The 18,779-nt window shown below is 39.5% G+C and overlaps 1 protein-coding gene across 4 annotated transcripts in view; it reads left to right on the forward strand.

Annotated features, from left to right (window-relative positions):
* Positions 1 to 9,062: 9,062 nt before the first annotated feature.
* The window catches only part of LOC138757465 (BEN domain-containing protein 4), a 63,584-nt gene continuing 53,867 nt past the window's right edge, over positions 9,063 to 18,779 (forward strand). For 2 of the 4 annotated variants that reach the window (XM_069924786.1, XM_069924787.1), the window contains exon 1: positions 9,063 to 9,648. In XM_069924786.1, the coding sequence (XP_069780887.1) occupies positions 9,189 to 9,648 (460 nt within the window). In that variant the 5' untranslated portion in view covers positions 9,063 to 9,188. The remainder of the gene's footprint in view (positions 9,649 to 18,779) is intronic. The other 2 variants (XM_069924788.1, XM_069924789.1) reach the window with 2 other exon arrangements.

Consider the following 18,779-nt stretch of genomic DNA (forward strand, 5'->3'; position numbering starts at 1 on the left):
CTCAGTTTTCTTCAGGCTGACTTCCAGGCCAAACATTTTGGCAGTTTCCGCAAAACAGGACGTCAAGCGCTGAAGAGCTGGCTCTGAATGGGCAACTAAAGCGGCATCATCTGAAAAGAGTAGTTCACGGACAAGTTGCTCTTGTGTCTTGGTGTGAGCTTGCAGGCGCCTCAGATTGAAGAGACTGCCATCTGTGCGGTACCGGATGTAAACAGCGTCTTCATTGTTGAGGTCTTTCATGGCTTGTTTCAGCATCATGCTGAAGAAGATTGAAAAGAGGGTTGGTGCGAGAATTACAGCGTCAAGATATCCAGAGGCTATACCATTAAAGAATATTAAAGCCAAAATGGTGGTAAAGGCTCTGGAAAGATTTTTCACAGTTTTTGGATTGCCCAAAGAGATCCAGAGAGATCAAGGATCTAATTTTATGTCTGGGTTGTTTCAGAAGTTGATTTATGAGTTGAGAATAAAACAGATCACTTCATCTGTAAACCATCCTGAGACTCAGGGAGCTTTGGAAAGATTTCATTCTACTCTTAAAAATATGATGAGGATTTATTATCTGGAGAGTGGAAAAGATTGGGATGAAGGTATTCATTTATTGTTATTTGCAGCAAGGGAGGTTGTGCAGGATTCATTAGGGTTCAGCCCTTTTGAAATTGTGTTTGAACATCAGGTTAGAGGACCTTTAATGTTGATAAAAGAACAGTGGGTTAATGAGGATGTACAGTTAGACTTGCTGGATTATGTTTCTATATTTATGGATAGGTTACAAAAAGTGTGGACTTTGGTTCAAGAGATTTTAGAAATGGTTCAGAGTAAAATGAAGAGTTTACTTGACAGGGAAGTTTAAGTGAGGAATGTTAAGACAGGAAGTAATTTTTTAAATTTGTTCCCAACACATGACAATCCTTTGAGAGCTAAATTTTCTGGTTTGTACATAGTTAAATCAAAACTGAATGATGATAACTATGTTGCTAATACTCCAGATGGAAGGAATAAAAGTCAGGTTTGTCACATAAATATGTTCAAACCTTATTATGAGGATAAGGGTAGTGGAGAACAGTCTGTATTGGAGGTGTTAGTTGTTGACAGGGTTGACAACTTATGGATCATAAGATTATGGAAACAGAATCTTGTGAGGGTAACATTAAAGAAACCATGGTTCCTGTGTCCCTATTTAACTCTGCAATTTTGGAAAATTTTGAGGTAAGGTTAGGCCATCTTAAATCACAAGAACAGATGAAGTTGAAAGAATTGATTTTGAAATATACAAATTTGTTTCCTGATGTACCAAAAAGGACATCGGTGATTTATCATGATGTAGACGTGGGAGAAGTATTGGAACCAAGGGGTTAAGTAATCATAGAAAATATGCCTCTGTAATATTCATTAATCCATTACTATGTAACAATTTACTATTTACTTCAATTATACGGTTTAAGGGAAATAGTAATGCAATTAAGTAACAGACACAGTATGTAGCAAAGTTGGCTGATGATAGTACGTGTAGCATTTGCTGCCTCCAAATACAGAGAGAAAATGTATAAACCAATTTAGTAGGAATGCTAAGTCATAAGGAGGTGTTGAGTAGAACAGAAGACTATGGCCAGACGAGAACAAAGAGTACCATGACTAAGAATGTCAGAGACAAAGAAAATGTATAAACCAATTTAGTAGGAATGCTAAGGCATAAGGAGGTGTTGAGTAGAACAGAAAACTATGACTAGACGAGAACAAAGAAATAATTAGAAATATCTGGGGTATGATTGATTTCTGATCAAGACAAGAGGATGTTCTGGCCTTGAGGATTAAGATAGGAGGTCTACACCCTAGATAACTGCAGAGCAGGAAATTGCTTGAGATAAATCTTATGCAAGGAATCTAGCAAAGAAAGCCAACTCTTGGTCAACATAATAAGGTTGATCTATATAAACAGAAGAGTCTGGACAATAGGGGTCAGTCTTGGGGAATAGCTCACTGAGCAGGTGACCTATGAACTAATGACTGAACCAGAGCTCTGTTAAGTTTTATTCTTGTGCTGTGTAATAAACTGATTGTGAAACCGAATACCTTCTCCTATCACTTCATTCAACGAGCACGCTGGACTCAGACAACACATAGACTAAATTGAGGGTAGGGTAAAGCCAGAGTCTGACAGAAGCAAGTCCAATAAAACAACACCCATATAGAATAAACATTCAGAGGAGTAAAATCATGGATCAGGAGGTGGAATATATTTTGAAAAATGATATTATTTCAAATTCATATCGGTTCTCTTGTATTCTGATACCTAAACCAGATGGAACTGTTAGGTTCTGTACAGATTACAGGAAGGTTAATTCAGTAACTAAAACAGATGCTTATCCTATTCCAAGAATAGATGACTGTATTGATAAAATTGGCAAAGCTAAATTTCTTACTAAGTTGGATTTCTTGAAGGGTTACTTGTGTGTGCCTTTAATTGAGAGAGAAAAAAATATTTTGGCTTTTTTAACTCCATCCGGTTTATATGAGTATAATGTGTTACCTTTTGGGATGAAAAATGCCCCTGCAACATTCCAAAGGACAATTAATTTGGTAATCCAAGGGTTAACACATACAGATGCTTATATTGATGACTTGGTCACAAAAATTGAGACATGGAAAGAATATTTAGGGGAATTGGACAAATTGTTTGCAAGATTATCCAAAGCAGATTTAACTGTTAATTTAGCAAAGAGTCAATTTGCAAATGCCATGGTAACATACTTGGGTTATGTAGATGGCCATGGCAAAGTTGCACCTATTCAAGCTAAAGTGAATGCAATTTCTGAGTTTCCTAATACCAATGGCAAGAAAGCAGTGAGAAGATTTTTAGGAATGGCAGGATATTATAGGAGATTTTGCAGAAATTTTGCTGAGGTTGCTCTTCCTTTAACTAATGTTTTGAAGAAAGAGGAGAAATTTGTGTGGACTAAAGTTTGTCAGACAGCCTTGGAAAATTTAAAGAAGATGCTATGTCATTGCCCTGTGTTAAAATCTCCTGATTTTGACAGACCATTTTCTTTTAGTAGTGGATGCCAGTGAGGGGGCAGCTGCACAGTTTTGTTACAAAAACATAATGAAATTGACCATCTAGTTGCCTACTTTTCAAAATATTCAATGTTCATCAAAGGAAATATTCCACTATTGAGAAGGAACTGTTGTTATAATATTTGCTCTGCAGAATTTTGATGTATATCTCCATAACTCTCATGGACCAATTGTGATATTTACTGATGTGACAATAGAAATGTTTTGGGGAGATAAATTGGGAAAGGTTTGTTAGAGTAGGCCACATGCAAACACTTTAAAACATATCTTATTTGAAATACTGGAGACATAATGGGTGCTCACACCTTTTTGCAAGAGCTTTGAAGAGTGCTCCAGAGATATCACTAATGGATTATTGTTTATCAAGGCAACAGATGAAAGAGAAGGCTGGAGCCGTTATTGTCTGCAGGAGAGTTTTGCTCTTATAAGAGTGTCATGTGGGTTTGCAAGCAGAGAGAGTCAAACAGGTTTTCTCTTAGTCTCAGTGTGTGTGTGTGTGTGTGTGTGTGTGTGTGTGTGTGTGTGTGTGTGTGTGTGTGTGTGTGTGTGTGTGTGTGTGTGTGTGTGTGTGTGTCTGTGTGTGAGTGAGAGAAAGAGAGAGAAAGAGAGATCAGTTCTACAGCGATACAGTCAGCAACAGAAAATAGGACTGGAACAGGAGAAACTGGCAAGCTTGTGGAAATCCCATTTGGAAGACGGGTTGGGAGTTCTTAGTTCAGCCTGGTCAAAGCTCTTATGGTTCATGCAAGAGGAAATCCCATTTGGAAGACGGGTTGGGAGTTCTTAGTTCAGCCTGGTTAAAGCCATTATGGTTCATGCAAGAGGAGAGGACTGGCTGTTTAATGTTTCACTTCCAATAAGTGAAACAAAGAGGATCTCTGTGGTGACCTGAAAGAATGAGGTTATTACCTGGAAACCCTAAGGGGGAAAGTTTCTTCAGCAAGACACTTAAGTTGCTAATTACAAGGAATCAGTTGTGGGTGTCCAGCGAACAACAAATCTCTCTCTGAAAACTGACAAGAACCTTACTGAGTGGTAACCATTTACCTTTCAAGCACCAAAGCCTGGTGAACTTTATAAATATTAAATTCTGTGGACAGTATAAAAATTGCCTGCAACCAGGAAACTTGGAGGAATGAGAAGTGAGATTGGCCTGTGAACCAAAAAACTTTTCTGAACTGACACACAAATTACATACACATGCACTTAGAATTAAAAGGGGGTTAAATCAGGTGAAGTAAATTAATAGTGATAAGTTAAAGTGTAATTCTGTTTTCATGTTTGATGATAATTAAAATCAACTTTTGTTTAAGTAACCATTGGTCCTGGTGAATATCTATTGCTGCTGGGTTTTGGGGTCCTCTGGGCTTGTAACACCTGATGTTTTTGAATAAAATGAAGAATAAAAACAGAAGATTGTTAAACTGGAATTTAATATTTCAAGAATATAATATGCAAATTAATCATATCAGAGATACAAATAATGTGATAGCAGATTGTTTCTCAAGATGTTAAAATTCATCATGTATAGAAAAATATACTCTGAACATTGGGTTAGATTGTTATAACATGTTATATATTGTGTATTATTATTTCTTTAGTGATTTCAAAGTCAATTTAGTTGTAACTGAATTTTAACTCAAGAGTTAAAATTCCTTTGAAGGGGAAAGTGTGACAGATTATAGATATGTTTTTGGGAAATATAATGGGGCAGATTTTTTATTGTAGGTCACATACAAACACTTTAAAATAAATCTTATTTAAAATACTGGAGCTCTGCTCATGCTAGACAGGCCGGCTCCAAGAGCCTTTGCAAAAGCTTTGGAGATTGCCCAAGATAGTTCACTAATGGATTGTTGTTTTCAAAAGGCAATAGGTGAAAGAACTCATTGGAGCCGCAGGCTTTCTGGAATGGAACTTGCTGTTCTAAGAGGGTCATATGGTTTTGCAAGCAGAGAGAGAAAACAGGCTTTTCTCTGAGAGAGAGAGAGAGGATTCAGTTTTATAGTTCAGCAGCAGCTAGGACTGGAACAGGACAAGATGGCAAGCTTGTGGAAAAACCCCATTTGGAAGATGGCTTGAGCCCTTCATCAAAGTGTGGGGGAACATGGGTACCCATACGGGTCCCAGCTATGCCTGCCTGTTTGTAGATTTTGTGGAGCAAAACATGCTGCATGCCTACACAGGCAAAACCCCCCAACTCTTCCTCCAGTACATCGATGACTACATTGGGGCGGCCTCATGCACCCATGATGAGCTCATCAATTTCATCAATTTTGTGGCCAATTTCCATCTGGACCTCAAACTCACCTGGTCCATCTCTGATGACACTTTCCTTTTTCTGGATCTCTCTATCTCCATCTCAGGAGACAGCCTCTCCACTGACATTTATTACAAACTCTCTAACTCCCACAAATACCTGGACTACACGTCCTCACACCCTGTCCCCTGCAAGGACTCCATCCCCTCCTCTCAATTTCTCCATCTCCGCCGCATCTTCTACCAAAATGAAGTCTTCCAATCCAGAGCCTCTGAAATGTCTGCTTTCTTCCACAAACATAACTTCCCCTCCACCACTATTAACTCAGTCCTCACCTGCATCTTCTCCATTCCCCACTCATCTGCCCTAGCCCCCCCCTGCCCCCAGAAACAAAAATCACAGAGTCCCGCACCTCCTCACCTATCACCCCACTAGCCTCCTCATCCAACACATTATCCACTGCAATTTCCGGCACTTACTACTTACTAATGTGTCACCACCAGACAGATTTTTCCTTCTACTCACCTCCCAGCCTTCTCAAGGGACCGCTCCCTCCATGATTCTCTTGTGCACTCTTCCTGCCCCATCCATCACTCCCCCCCCCCCCCCACCCCCGGCAGCTTCCACTGTGGTTGTAGGAGGTGTAATACCTGCACCAATACCTCCTCCCTCACCACAGTCCAAGGTCCCAAACAGGCCTTTCAGGTGAAGCAACACTTCACCTGTACCTCCAAAGAACTGCATCCGATGCACCCTTTGTGGCCTTCTCTACATTGGAGAGACCAGTCACAGATTAGGAGATTGCTTCGCCCAGCATCTGTTGGAATATAGGGGTTAATTAATCATATAAAATATGTAGAATATATGCTTATGTACCATTCATTTTGTATACATGAATCCAGTACTATGTAACAATTTAATATTTACCTCATGGTGAAGGGAAAGAGTAATGTAAGTAAGGGGCAGCCACAGTATGTAGCAAAGTTGGCTGATTACAGTAGGTTTAGAATTGCCTGCTCCCCAAATACAAAAGAGAGAATATGTATGAAACTATTTAGTAGGAATGTTAAGGCAAAAGGAGGTGTTGATTAGCACAGGAGCCGATGGCCAGACAAGAACAAAGAGAATCCTGACAGAGACTGTCAGAAACAAAGAGAATGGAACAACTCAGTAAGAAGGCAGAAGGAGGTGTTGAGTAGAACAGAAGAACATGGCCAAATGAGAACAAAGAAATAATTAGAAATATCTGGGGTATGAATTGATTTCTGATCAAAATAACAGGATATTCTGGCCTTGAGGATTAAGATGGGAGCTCTATACCCCAGATATCTGCAGAGCAGGAAATTACTTGTGATAAATCTTATGCAAGAAATCTAGCAAAGAAAGCCAACTTTTGTTCTGTATGATAAGGTTGAGCTATATAAACTGTAGAGACTGGACAGTAGAGGTCAGTCTTGGGGAATAGCTCAATGTGCAGGTGACCTATGAACTAACGACTGAACCAGAGCTCTGTTAAGCTTTATTCTTGTGCTGTGTAATAAACTGATTGTGAAACCGAATACCTTCTCCTATCATTTCATTCAATGAGCACGCTGGACTCAGACGACACATAGACTAAATTGAGGGTAGGGTAAAGCCATAGTCTGACACACTCCTCTCAGTCTGCAACAAAAGCGACCTTTCCATAGCCAACCATTTCACTTCTGATTCACACTCAAGCTCACATGTCTGTCCATGGCCTTTCACACTACCCCACCCTGACCATCCACACATTGGATCGTCTGGGCACTCTCCAACTCCAGGGTATTGTCTTTTCTCCCCCTCCCCCCCTTTAACTAGTTATTCCAGTTCCTACTTCCTTTCTCTCCACCCAGCCTCAACTCCTCCCCCCCTTCCAGCGGTGTGTCTCCCCGCCCCCCCCCCACCTATCATCTCCCACTCTTACAACCCCCTCCCCCCTTTTGTTCAGACATCTCTCATGGCCCCCACAACTTGATGAAGGGCTCAACCCCAAAACGTTGGTGATGCTATCTTCACCTTTGCTACATAAAGGCACTGTTTGATCTGCTGAGTTTCTCCAGCATTTGTGTGTGTTTTTTCACATTCCAGACAGGAATCAATTCTCACCTCTTCTACCATATTCTAATGCCTGCCTGATATTTTAACACAATAGTGCTAACTGACTACTACCTGTTTAGACTAAAGGCTGCAATAAGCATCCAGCACCAATCAGTCCCTGAATGGCAACTTCAAGAAGATAGCTATTTATGCAATAAGCATCCAGCACCAATCAGTCCCTGAATGGCAACTTCAAGAAGATAGCTATTTATATGTGTAAATTGGAAAGCAGAAATTAGGTAGGCAGAGAATAGACTGTTAGCAACCCTTCCAGACTTCTGTTGATTTTTGTATACCAGAAGGATGTTCTTAATTATAACTGGTATATGAGATTAAATGACCAACAACAAATCATTTCCCTGTCTTTAGGAAGAGGATATGCAAAATGTAAAACATAAGTTACAGCCTTCAAAGAAATGTTATCCAATTTGTATGCAGGAAAATGCCTTAAATATTGTACCCAGTTATTGTGTTCTTTGAATGATGTTCAAACAGTTGTAGTGAGGTGACTCTGTCTACCCACCACTGGTACCACTCATTCTGGCTAGCTTGAATAAAGACTGTGTTTTGGACTCTGTGGTTTACAAAGTTCAGGAATACACTGAGGAAAACACATTCACATAAACAGGCATAAAAGTTTTTTGAAAGGCTGAGAATCCCACAAAGACTGACACATGCACAATCTTTACTGTGCCATCATTTAACAGTACCAGAGATTTGGATTCAACCTGACCTTGGGCTCTGATTGCGTGGATTTTGCATGTTCTCCTTGTGGTTGTTTGGGTTTCCTCTGGATGCTCCAGTTTCCTCTGTAGTCCAAATAAGCCAGTAGATTAACTGTGAAGGCGAATTATAGAATCTGAAGGAAGTTGTTGAGATTGAAAGGAGCATTAAAAATGGAATTTATGTAGTATTACTCGAAATGGGTGGTTGAAGGTTGATGCATGCTTGATTAGTATTGTAGTGTTGTGTCTTTCTGTGACTCTCTCACGCACACACTGAGGAAGTTATGTGCTTGCATACATACACACAAACACAGGAAAACATAATAAATATTATAGGCAAAACACGCTCACAAACAGAAACACCAACTAGATATAATCTATGTCTACACATGGAGATGAACTGAGAGTTATGTGCCAGCACACAACACACACACACACACACACACAGCATACAGAAACATAACATGATACATTTACAGAGACGGGAAGATTGACACAGGCAAACACAAAGACATGTTGAAACACATCAAGCCAGAGTAACAAATGCTGGGACAATGGCACCCAAATACATAGGCATTCTAAAGGGCTAAAGATTACATGGTAAAAGATTGAGACATATGTAAACATGCTGAGCCACACACAGTGAGACGCACAGACTGGATCACTGACACACACAGGCGTATACAGGGGTACAGAGGCCCACCCATTGTGAAACAGGTTCAGACTGGGACATTGACATATGCCGGCAGGGCGCCGACACACAGACTGAAATAGTGACAGGCACACGGGACCCAAGCAGTCAGCGAGACAGCAGTGACAGCGCTTCGGCTGAAGCAGAAGTCCCGCCCCTACCTCCCTCTCATTGGGTCGCCCGGGGGCTGCGCGTCGGTCCGCCGGTAACTCTCCCGGGTGTAGGTCAGCGGCATTGTCAATCACTGGTGGCCCTTCCGACTGCGAGCTGGGCTCGGTGGAAGCGTCAAAGCAGAAGCCACTCTCTGAGCGAGCTGCAAATGGAGGAAGCGATGCATCAGACGGAAGATGAAACATTGCGCGCGGGCACCATATCCAGAGTGTGCAAACAGCGAAATGCTTACAGTGTGCTCAAACCTTTCCCCGGCAGGAAGGTGATGGTGGCCAGGAGGTACGAGAGACCCACCATGGTGGAGCTCCCGCAGCTGGCCCTTGGGGCTGGAGCAGGAGGAGGAGCTCCCCATCAGAGTCACCACCATTCACCGGTTGCCATAAATACCGGACAGCAGCACCATCACTACCACCAGCAGCATTACCTTTACCAGAGCGCGTCCAACAGCAGGCTGCTCCCGGGAGCAGGATCACCGGCCACGTCCACCTTTGCTTCGGCATCGCAGTCACACCTCGGACCAACGGCCCCGGACCATCCTCCCGTCAGGTACAACAACCTATCTACAAACCAGCCAGCCGCCGAGAGCAGCAACATCAACCTGAGTGCAGGTATTGGTCAGCTCGTTCCCTGTACATAGTGTCGGTGTGCCGTGTTGCATTTAACTCCCGCAGCCAAAAGTTTCTCGTTGAATCTTTGACAAGCTTTCCGAACTAACTCCCAAGTTGGTTGTGATCTTACAACCTGTATCCAGCTTTGGCAAACACCATGGGGATAATCAGGGGAGTGTGCAACTCTGATTAAACCGCAGGGAGGTAAGATTTACTGAGTTAAAATTGTGTTACTGGTAAAGTTTAGCAAAGAAACAATGCCGTCACTTCAGCCATTCAACCAAATGAAGCTGCAAGTTGGGTGCCTAAAATTAAAAGAGCGAGGACATTGGAACAATGAAATAAATCATTTGGCATCTGAAGGGAAGACGTGCAATCATCAAAATGGCAGTCTCGGGATTTGGTTTAAATGCTACAATATTAATAATCATTACTGAGTGTTCTTGGAGTGAATATTACTGTACAGTGCAAAGACAAGATCTATACTCCATATGAACATTAAAGATGATACAATAACAAAGCATTATGCTTCAGTGGAAAACAGCTTGCCTTTTGAACTGTACAGTATTTGTAAAACTGATTGTGAAATGGAATTTTATTCATTTACCACATATTGTTTCTTATGATTTTTGGAATAATGATCGCAAGAAAAGTAGAGAGTGTCAATAATCCGAATAACCTACAGTTATGTTGGTGGGATGCAGTTTGAATAAGCAATTAAGTCGCAACATAACAACAGGATGGGGCTGGAGGAAAATGACGAAACATAATGCTGATCCTGCCTCTTCTCCTCTGCCTCTCTGATAAGTCAGTAAACATTCCACTTCATCTGCTCAGTCACTCCCTCCGTATCAAGGATGACTTGCTTTCACCCTGACCTTGTGGATTCTGAGGTGACTGAAGAGGCCTGTGTGGAAAGTGCAGGAGATGCTTGATATGGGTGAGCAGTTTGTGAAGATTGGGTAGATGGATGAACCACTCCAATCAGGTTCCTATGGCGTGCTGATGCGTGGACTTGGAAGTTCTGAATACCATCTCAACCACTCCTTTAGTATGAATGGTCATGGGTCAGAGATTCCCATGGGTCACCGAAATGTTGCATTTCTTCAGAGGTTTTGCATACCTCAAATCAGTCTCTTCATTCCTTTGTACATGTAACTTCTCATTTGTGGTTTATTCAAATTAATTTTAGTGTACTACTTATATAATCTTTAATACTCCAACTCTGGTCTAAATGCCCTAAACTCTTCTTTTCTAAATAATTTTTTTGTTTTACATGAGTGAACAGATATATACAGAAAATTTGTAAAATACTCCAGAGATATCAAATATAAAGAAATCAACAGCATTGTCCCCATCAGTTTTGAAACCTTATGTCTAAGTTACAAACAGAATAATGAATCTTTTGTAGACTTAAATATGACATATCCCTTAGCCACTGAACATGGGTTATTAATATCTTAGTCATACCACATGTCTGGCTAAAAGAGAGGCAAAAGACAGACCCCAAGATTTAATTGGAGTCAAACGGACATCATCCTCTCCAGTAGTACCAAAGAGGACAACCAAAGGGTTAGGTTCAAGATTTAAATTAAGGGTAAGGTTTGGAAAACATCCCTCCAGTATTTTTTGAGGCTAGGGCACATCTAAAACGTGAATAAGAGAGGCCTCATCTCTCTTACATTTATCACAACAAGAATTTATATCTGGATAAATACGATTAGCTTTGGACATATGAGCACAACTTTAAATTGCAACAATGATGGCATGGAGGAATGTGGAGTTAACCAATTTAAGGATTAAAACCTCATCCAACAATGAAAGGCTTCAATCCCGTTCCCATGCAGATTTAATTTTATCAAGGGGAAGATCTTAAACCTACCATCTTATCATAAATAAGATATTAAACCTTAAAGAGTGGGTTGTAAATTGAAAGAAAACATCAACAATGTTTGTATTGGGTGCACCAGGAATGTTAGGTACCTGAGAGTGGAGAAAATGTCTGATTTGCAAATATCTGAAAAACTGAGTATTTCATAGGTTGAACTTTTCAGAAAATTATTCAAATGATGCAAAGCAGTTGTCAACAAAAAGGTTTTTAAAACACTTAATACCAAGTCCATGCCATTCTTGAAATGCAAAACTGTGTAAGGAAGGTTAAAAGAAATTATTTGATAGAATAAGACTTGAAAGAGAAAAATCATAAAATCCAAAATATTTTCTGAATTGGGCCCATATCTTTACAATGTACCTAATAACTGGATTTATCTGAAGAAAAAGGAAGTGAGGATGCAAGAAAAGCTGGACTGGAGAGATTTTTAGCTATACGCAACTCCACTGCTACCCACAATGGACAGTCAAGTCGTTTATGAAAGTGTATCTAAAATGTAAGGTTGTGAATATTCATCACCCAAAAATAAAATCATAAATTGTACCATACCTCAATTTCTTTTAGATTTCTGAAGGTGAACTTTATTTAATCAAGGTCGCTTACTCTACCATATATAGGATGATATAATAGAATCTAATGTCCAAAAAATATTTAGGAATAAAAGTTGGTATAATCTGAAAAAGATAGAAGAAAAAAGGCAAAATATTCATTTTGATAGTTAATTCAGCCCATCAAAGATGTGGACAAGGGTGACCACTGCATTAACTGCTGTTTCACTTGTTTTAACATGAAAAGGAAATTTTCTTTAAAAAGACACATGTTTTCTTGTAACTGTAGTACCTAAATAAGTAAATTGACCTTTCACAACCTTAAAAGAAAAGTTAATATAAACTGATGCAAGTATATCCACAGGGAAAAGTTTGCTTTTATGCAAATTTAGTTTGTATCCTGAAAACTGACTAAATTGAGTAAGTAATGACAACCCAGGAGGTAGGAAGGTATCAGGGCTTGATATGATAAGCAAAAGATCATCTGCTTAAAGGGAAACTTTATGTTGCACTTCCTTCCTCCAAATCCCTCAGATGTCTTCACATCTTCAAAATGCAATTGCTAATGGCTCTATGGCCAAATCAAAAAGTAATGGACTTAGAGGGCACCCTCGATGAGATCCCCATTGGTGATTAAAAAGTTGTGGCTGTTGAAAGTTAGTGAGAATTGAACAGTAGGGCACAATTACAGTAATCTTATCCATGTAATAAGGCTTGGAGCAAAATTATTTTTTTCTAAAATCACAAACAAATACATCCACTATATAACCATATAACCACTTACAGCACAGAACAGGCCAGTTCGGCCCTACTAGTCCATGCCATAACAAATCCCCACCCTCCTAGTCCTACTGACCAGCACCCGGTCCATACCCCTCCAGTCCTCTCCTATCCATGTAACTATCCAGTCTTTCCTTAAATGTAACCAATGATCCCGCCTCGACCACGTCTGTCGGAAGCTCATTCCACATCCCTACCACCCTTTGCGTAAAGAAATTTCCCCTCATGTTCCCCTTATAATTTTCCCCCTTCAATCTTAAACCATGCCCTCTAGTTTGAATTTCCCGCACTCTTAATTGAAAAAGCCTATCCACATTTACTCTGTCTGTCCCTTTTAAAATCTTAAACACCTCTATCAAGTTCCCTCTCAATCTTCTACGCTCCAGAGAAAAAAGCCCCAGTCTGCACAACCTTTCCCTGTAACTCAAACCTTAAAATCCTGTCAACATTCTCGTGAACCTTCTCTGCACTCTCTCTATTTTGTTCATATCTTTCCTATAATTTGGTGACCAAAACTGTACACATTACTCCAAATTTGGCCTCACCAATGCCTTGTACAATTTAATCATAACCTCCCTACTCTTGAATTCAATACTCCGATTTATGAAGGCCAACATTCCAAATGCCTTCTTCACCACACCATCTACCTGAGTATCAGCCTTGAGGGTACTATTTACCATCACTCCTAAATCCCTTTGTTGCTCTGCACATCTCAATAGCCTACCATTTAATGCATATGACCTATTTAGATTTGCCTTTCCAAAATGTAACACCTCACACTTATCTGTTTTAAATTCCATCAGCCATTTCTCAGCCCACACCTCCAGCCTTCCTAAATCACCTTTTAATCTTCCTCACTGTCCACAACACCACCAATCTTTGTATCATCCGCAAACTTGCTTATCCAATTCTTCACCCTTACTTCCAGATCGTTAATATATATAACAAACAATAGTGGACCGAGGACTGATCCCTGAGGAACTCCACTAGTCACTGGCCTCCAATTGGACAAACAATTTTCTACCACTACTCTCTGACATTTCACTACCTCCTCATTTATACCTAATGCCTTCACCTTTTTTCCTAACCTCCTGTGGGGAACTTTGTCAAAAGCTTTACTAAAGTCCAAATAGACAACATCCACAGCTTTCCCATCATCAACCTTTTTTGTAACCCCCTCGAAAAACTCAATCAGGTTTGTCAAGCATGATCTACCCCTGACAAAACCATGCTGATTACTCCCTAGCAATCCCTGTACCTCCAAATATTTGTAAATATCATCCCTCAGAACACTTTCCATCAACTTGCCCACCACAGACGTCAGACTCACGGGCCTATAATTCCCAGGTTTACATTTAGACCCTTTCTTAAACAGCGGAACCACATGCGCCACCCTCCAATCCTTTGGCACTATCCCCATGGCCAGTGACATCCTAAATATCTCTGTTAATGGCCCCACTATCTGTCCACTAGCCTCCCTGAGTGTCCTTGGGAGTATTTTGTCTGGTCCCGGATATTTATCCACCTTTATCTTTTTCAACACAGCCATCACTACCTCTTCGGTTATCCTTATATGCTTCATGACCTCCCCACTATTTTTCTTTACCTCAAATGGCTCAATATTTTTTTCCCTGGTGAATACCGAGGCAAAGAAATCATTCAAAATTTCCCCCATTTCCTCTGACTTCTCACTCAGCCTACCCTCTCTATCTACAAGGGGTCCAATTTTATCCCTCACTAATCTTTTTTACTTTTAATGTACTTATAGAAACCCTTTGGATTTATTTTTACTCTGTCAGCCAAAACCTCTTCATGCCTTTTTTTGGCCTTTCTAATTTCTTTCTTAAGATTCCTTCTACACTCCTGGTAGTCCTCCTTCAAATTGTCAGCTCCCTGTTCTCTATACCTCTTGTGCACCTCCCTTTTCCTCCTAACCAAATTTCCAATATTCCTCAAAAACCAAGCCTCCCTATGACTTCCAGCCTTTCCTTTGATCCTCACTGGGACATAACTGCTCTGTACCCTCAAAAATTCTTTTTTGAATATCCTCCATTTTTCATATACACCCTCACCTGAAAATATCCTGTCCCACTCAATACTCTCCAAATCCCTTCTTATTCCTTCGAAATTTGCTCTTTTCCAATCCAGAACCTCAACTTTAGGCCCCTCCTTGCTCTTCCCTAAAACTACCTTAAAACTAACAGAATTATGATCACTAGACCCAATTGGATCTCCAACATTAATGTCTGATTCTTGACCTAGCTCGTTCCCTAACAGGAGATCCAGTATTACACTGTCCCGAGTCGGTTCTTCTACTAATTGATTCAGAAAACAATCTTGAACACATTTAACAAACTCTAACGCATCCAGCCCTCTAACCGTATGGGTATCCCAATCAATGTGTGGGAAGTTAAAATCTCCCATGATCACTACCTTATGATTCTCACACATATATGTTATCTCTCTACACATTTGTTCCTCTAGTTTTCTTGACCCATTTGGTGGTCTGTAATACACCCCTATTAGCACCCTCATGTCTCCTTTACCCCTCAATTCCACCCAAACAGCCTCACTGGACGATCCCTCCAGACCATCTTTCCACTCTACACAGTCAAACGCTTTCTTCACATCTAAAGAAAGGACACATTTAGGAACCACTCCTGAAGTTGAGTATGAAAGCGTCAAATAATCAGCATATATTGAAATAAGAGTAACAATTTTTAATAAAGCCAGCTTGGTCTTCAGATACAGTTGTTGGTAAAATATTTTCCAATCTATGGGATAAAATTTTAGCCAAAATTTTAACATCAACATCTTAAAAAAAAATTGCCTGAAGGAGGATATACCCTATGGGATCTTTACCTTTCTTTGCAATGAGTAATACCAACTTCATTGAATAATGCTGGAAGCTTACCTTCATTAAACAAATCAGACAAGACATAACTTAAATAAGGTGAGAGCAAAGAAGAAAATGATTTGAAAAATTCCACAGGACACCTGTTGGGAACCAGTGATTGCAAGGAAGAGATGGCCGCAGATATCTTTACTTGTGATATAGGTTCATCTATCTCATTTTGTTATCTGGAGAAAGCATGGGAATGTTTAAATAATTTTTAAAATTCTCCACTGGATTATCATCATTTTGAAATTCAGAAGTGTAAAGTCGGGAATAAAAATTCCTGAATGTGTCATTAATCTTGGATTGATCTGAAGTAACATTGCCATCATCCATTTTATTTTTTTTAAATTTGCCATCTTGCTTCAAATCCTCTCAAATCATTAGCTAACAATTTACTAGATTTATCACCCTGGATATAGAACAGACCCTTACTCTTCAGAAGTTGGCGTTTAATTGTATGTGTTGAAAGGAGATCAAATTTAGATTGACGTTCCACTCACCTTTTTATATAGTTCTGGATTTCTAACTTGAGCATATCGATGATCTATTTCTTTAATTTGATTAACTAGTTCCAAACATTCTTTATTAGCCCTTCTTTTCATATTCATGTGATAATTTTCCCCCTAAAGTAGGCTTTCAATGCATCCAAGACAATCAAGTTAGAGGTTTCTGAAAAAGTATATGTCCTAATGAAAAATGTTATGTGCTCCTCCATAAATTTCACAAAATCAGACAGTGAAGTCAAATTGAAATGCCAGTGTCTATTTATTTGAGGAAGGTCAGGGAGGGTCATAGATAGTACAGTAGGGGAATGATCAGATATCAGTATACTCTCACAAGAGCGAGTCAATGGAAAAATTGATTATCAATAAGAAAATAATCAATCCTAAAAAAGTATGATGAACATGAAAAAAGAAAGAATACTCTCCCTTAATTGGATAAAGAAAATGCCATACGTCAGAAATACCATTATCTGATAGGAAGGATTGAATAAATGAGGCGGACTTACTCATTGCAGGGTTTGGAGAAGATCAATCCAACAAACCAACAATTGAAATCTCAACCAAGCACAAGAATCCAGATCAGGTAAGGAAGAAAAAAAAGCATTAAAAAAAACCCACATCAACCATATAAGGGACATAAACATTAGCAAGAACCAATTTATTATATAATTTCCCTGAAACAATAATATACAACCATTAGTACCAGATATTGGATTGTGATGAAGGAAAGGAATATTTTAATTAATAAGAATTCAGGTAATCCTGGCTTTTACCTGAAAAGTAGAGTGAAAATGCTGCACCCTCCACCAGGCCATGAGGCACAAACTATCAGAGCTACGAATGTGTGTTTCTTGCAAAAAAAAATTGTTACTCTAAATTGTTTAAGATGAGAAAGAATTTTTCATCTTTTAACAGGATGTTTCAAACCTTTTACATTCCAACTAACAAAATTTATAAAGCTATCTATTATCCTTGGTTAGAGAAGTAGATTGAATACACACATCTTATCTAGGTGCCGGCCTTGAAATAAGAACCGAACATACAACAGATATTAAAATTAAAAACCTATAAAAGGTCTCCTAACACATTAACAACATTGAAAAGACCCACTCCCACCCTCCCACCACATTCCCTCCCACCCCAAAACCAGACCCCAGCTGCAACCTCATCAAAATAAAAATTTCTCACCCCACAAAACACCTTCCATAATAACATCTTGGCTCCAATATTGTTTATTATAACTAAATTCTACACTCCGAAAACAACATGTAACTGGGGTAGGAGTACAACTTTATATTAAAAAAAAACAACTACTTTTAGAATATCTTATACAATTCTAAAATGTATATTATGAAATAGAAATATAAACTGCTACTAAAAAACAAACTACCGGGTAAGTATAAACTTTCCCAATGTTCTTCCCACAAAAACTGAATAAGCAAAAGAAAATACTCACAAACAACCACCCAAATGTGTATATTACTCTATAAAGTGTTAGCAAAACACAGAAGCTCAGACAGTCCTTGTCACCTAAATACTATTTGACAAAAGCTATAAAGTTTCAAAATAATAATAATAATCAAATAACTTCAGTCACCCAAACAGATAGGTGTGATATGGAAGGGCGACCATCTGTATAACAAACAGATAGGTGTGATATGGAAGGGCGACCATCTATATAACTCCGTGCTTCATCAACTGAATGTAGCCATTTCTTATGTCCGCTAGAGCATGTGATACAGTGTCGTACAAGATATAGCATTAAATCCTTGGTTGCATAATTCCAACATTTCTTCCCTGTACTCAGCTCTCTGATTCATAACTTCGGGAGTATAATCTTCCACCACTCGGATCTGCTGGCCATGATATTCCATTTTCCCTCCACCAGGCTTCTCGAATCAGAGTGTCCTTTATCTTATAACTATGTAAATGAATGATAACCAAGTTCAGTCTCTGTCCCGTAGCTGGTTTAGGTGCTAAAGCATGGTGAGTTCTATCAATCTCTGGTGGGGATGGGAGCGTGTCCTTCCCAAAAACCTCACATAGCAAATCTGAGAATTTTGTAGGTTGCCCTCCTTCAATAGATTCAGCCAAACCCAAGATATGTAAGTTTTCTCGTCTGCTCCGGCTCTCTAGGTCAACAACTTTAGCCATTAACTTCAAGTTGCTTTCATGTAGGCTGGAGCAGACATCTTCTAGTTCAGTAACACCTGGCTTAGGTCTTCTGAAGTGAGCTCCAGAGATGACAAACACTGGCTGCGCTCCTCCACTAATGACCAGATTTGATCAACTTTAACTTCTAACAAGCTAAAAGAATCTTTGAAGTCTACAGCCAGCACCTGTCTCTGTTGATCCAGTAGAGTAGAAATAGCTTCTAATGTTAATGTTTCAGTCACTTTTTTTTTTCCTGGATTTTCTACTTCTTGTAGTCATTTTGAGGCAAACTAGAGTAAAAGAATGGAAAGATGCAAAATATATAACACTTTGGTTGTAAAATAAAAAGTAAGAAG

The sequence above is a fragment of the Narcine bancroftii genome, chromosome 3 (assembly GCF_036971445.1).
Source record: "Narcine bancroftii isolate sNarBan1 chromosome 3, sNarBan1.hap1, whole genome shotgun sequence".
Taxonomy (NCBI): domain Eukaryota; kingdom Metazoa; phylum Chordata; class Chondrichthyes; order Torpediniformes; family Narcinidae; genus Narcine; species Narcine bancroftii.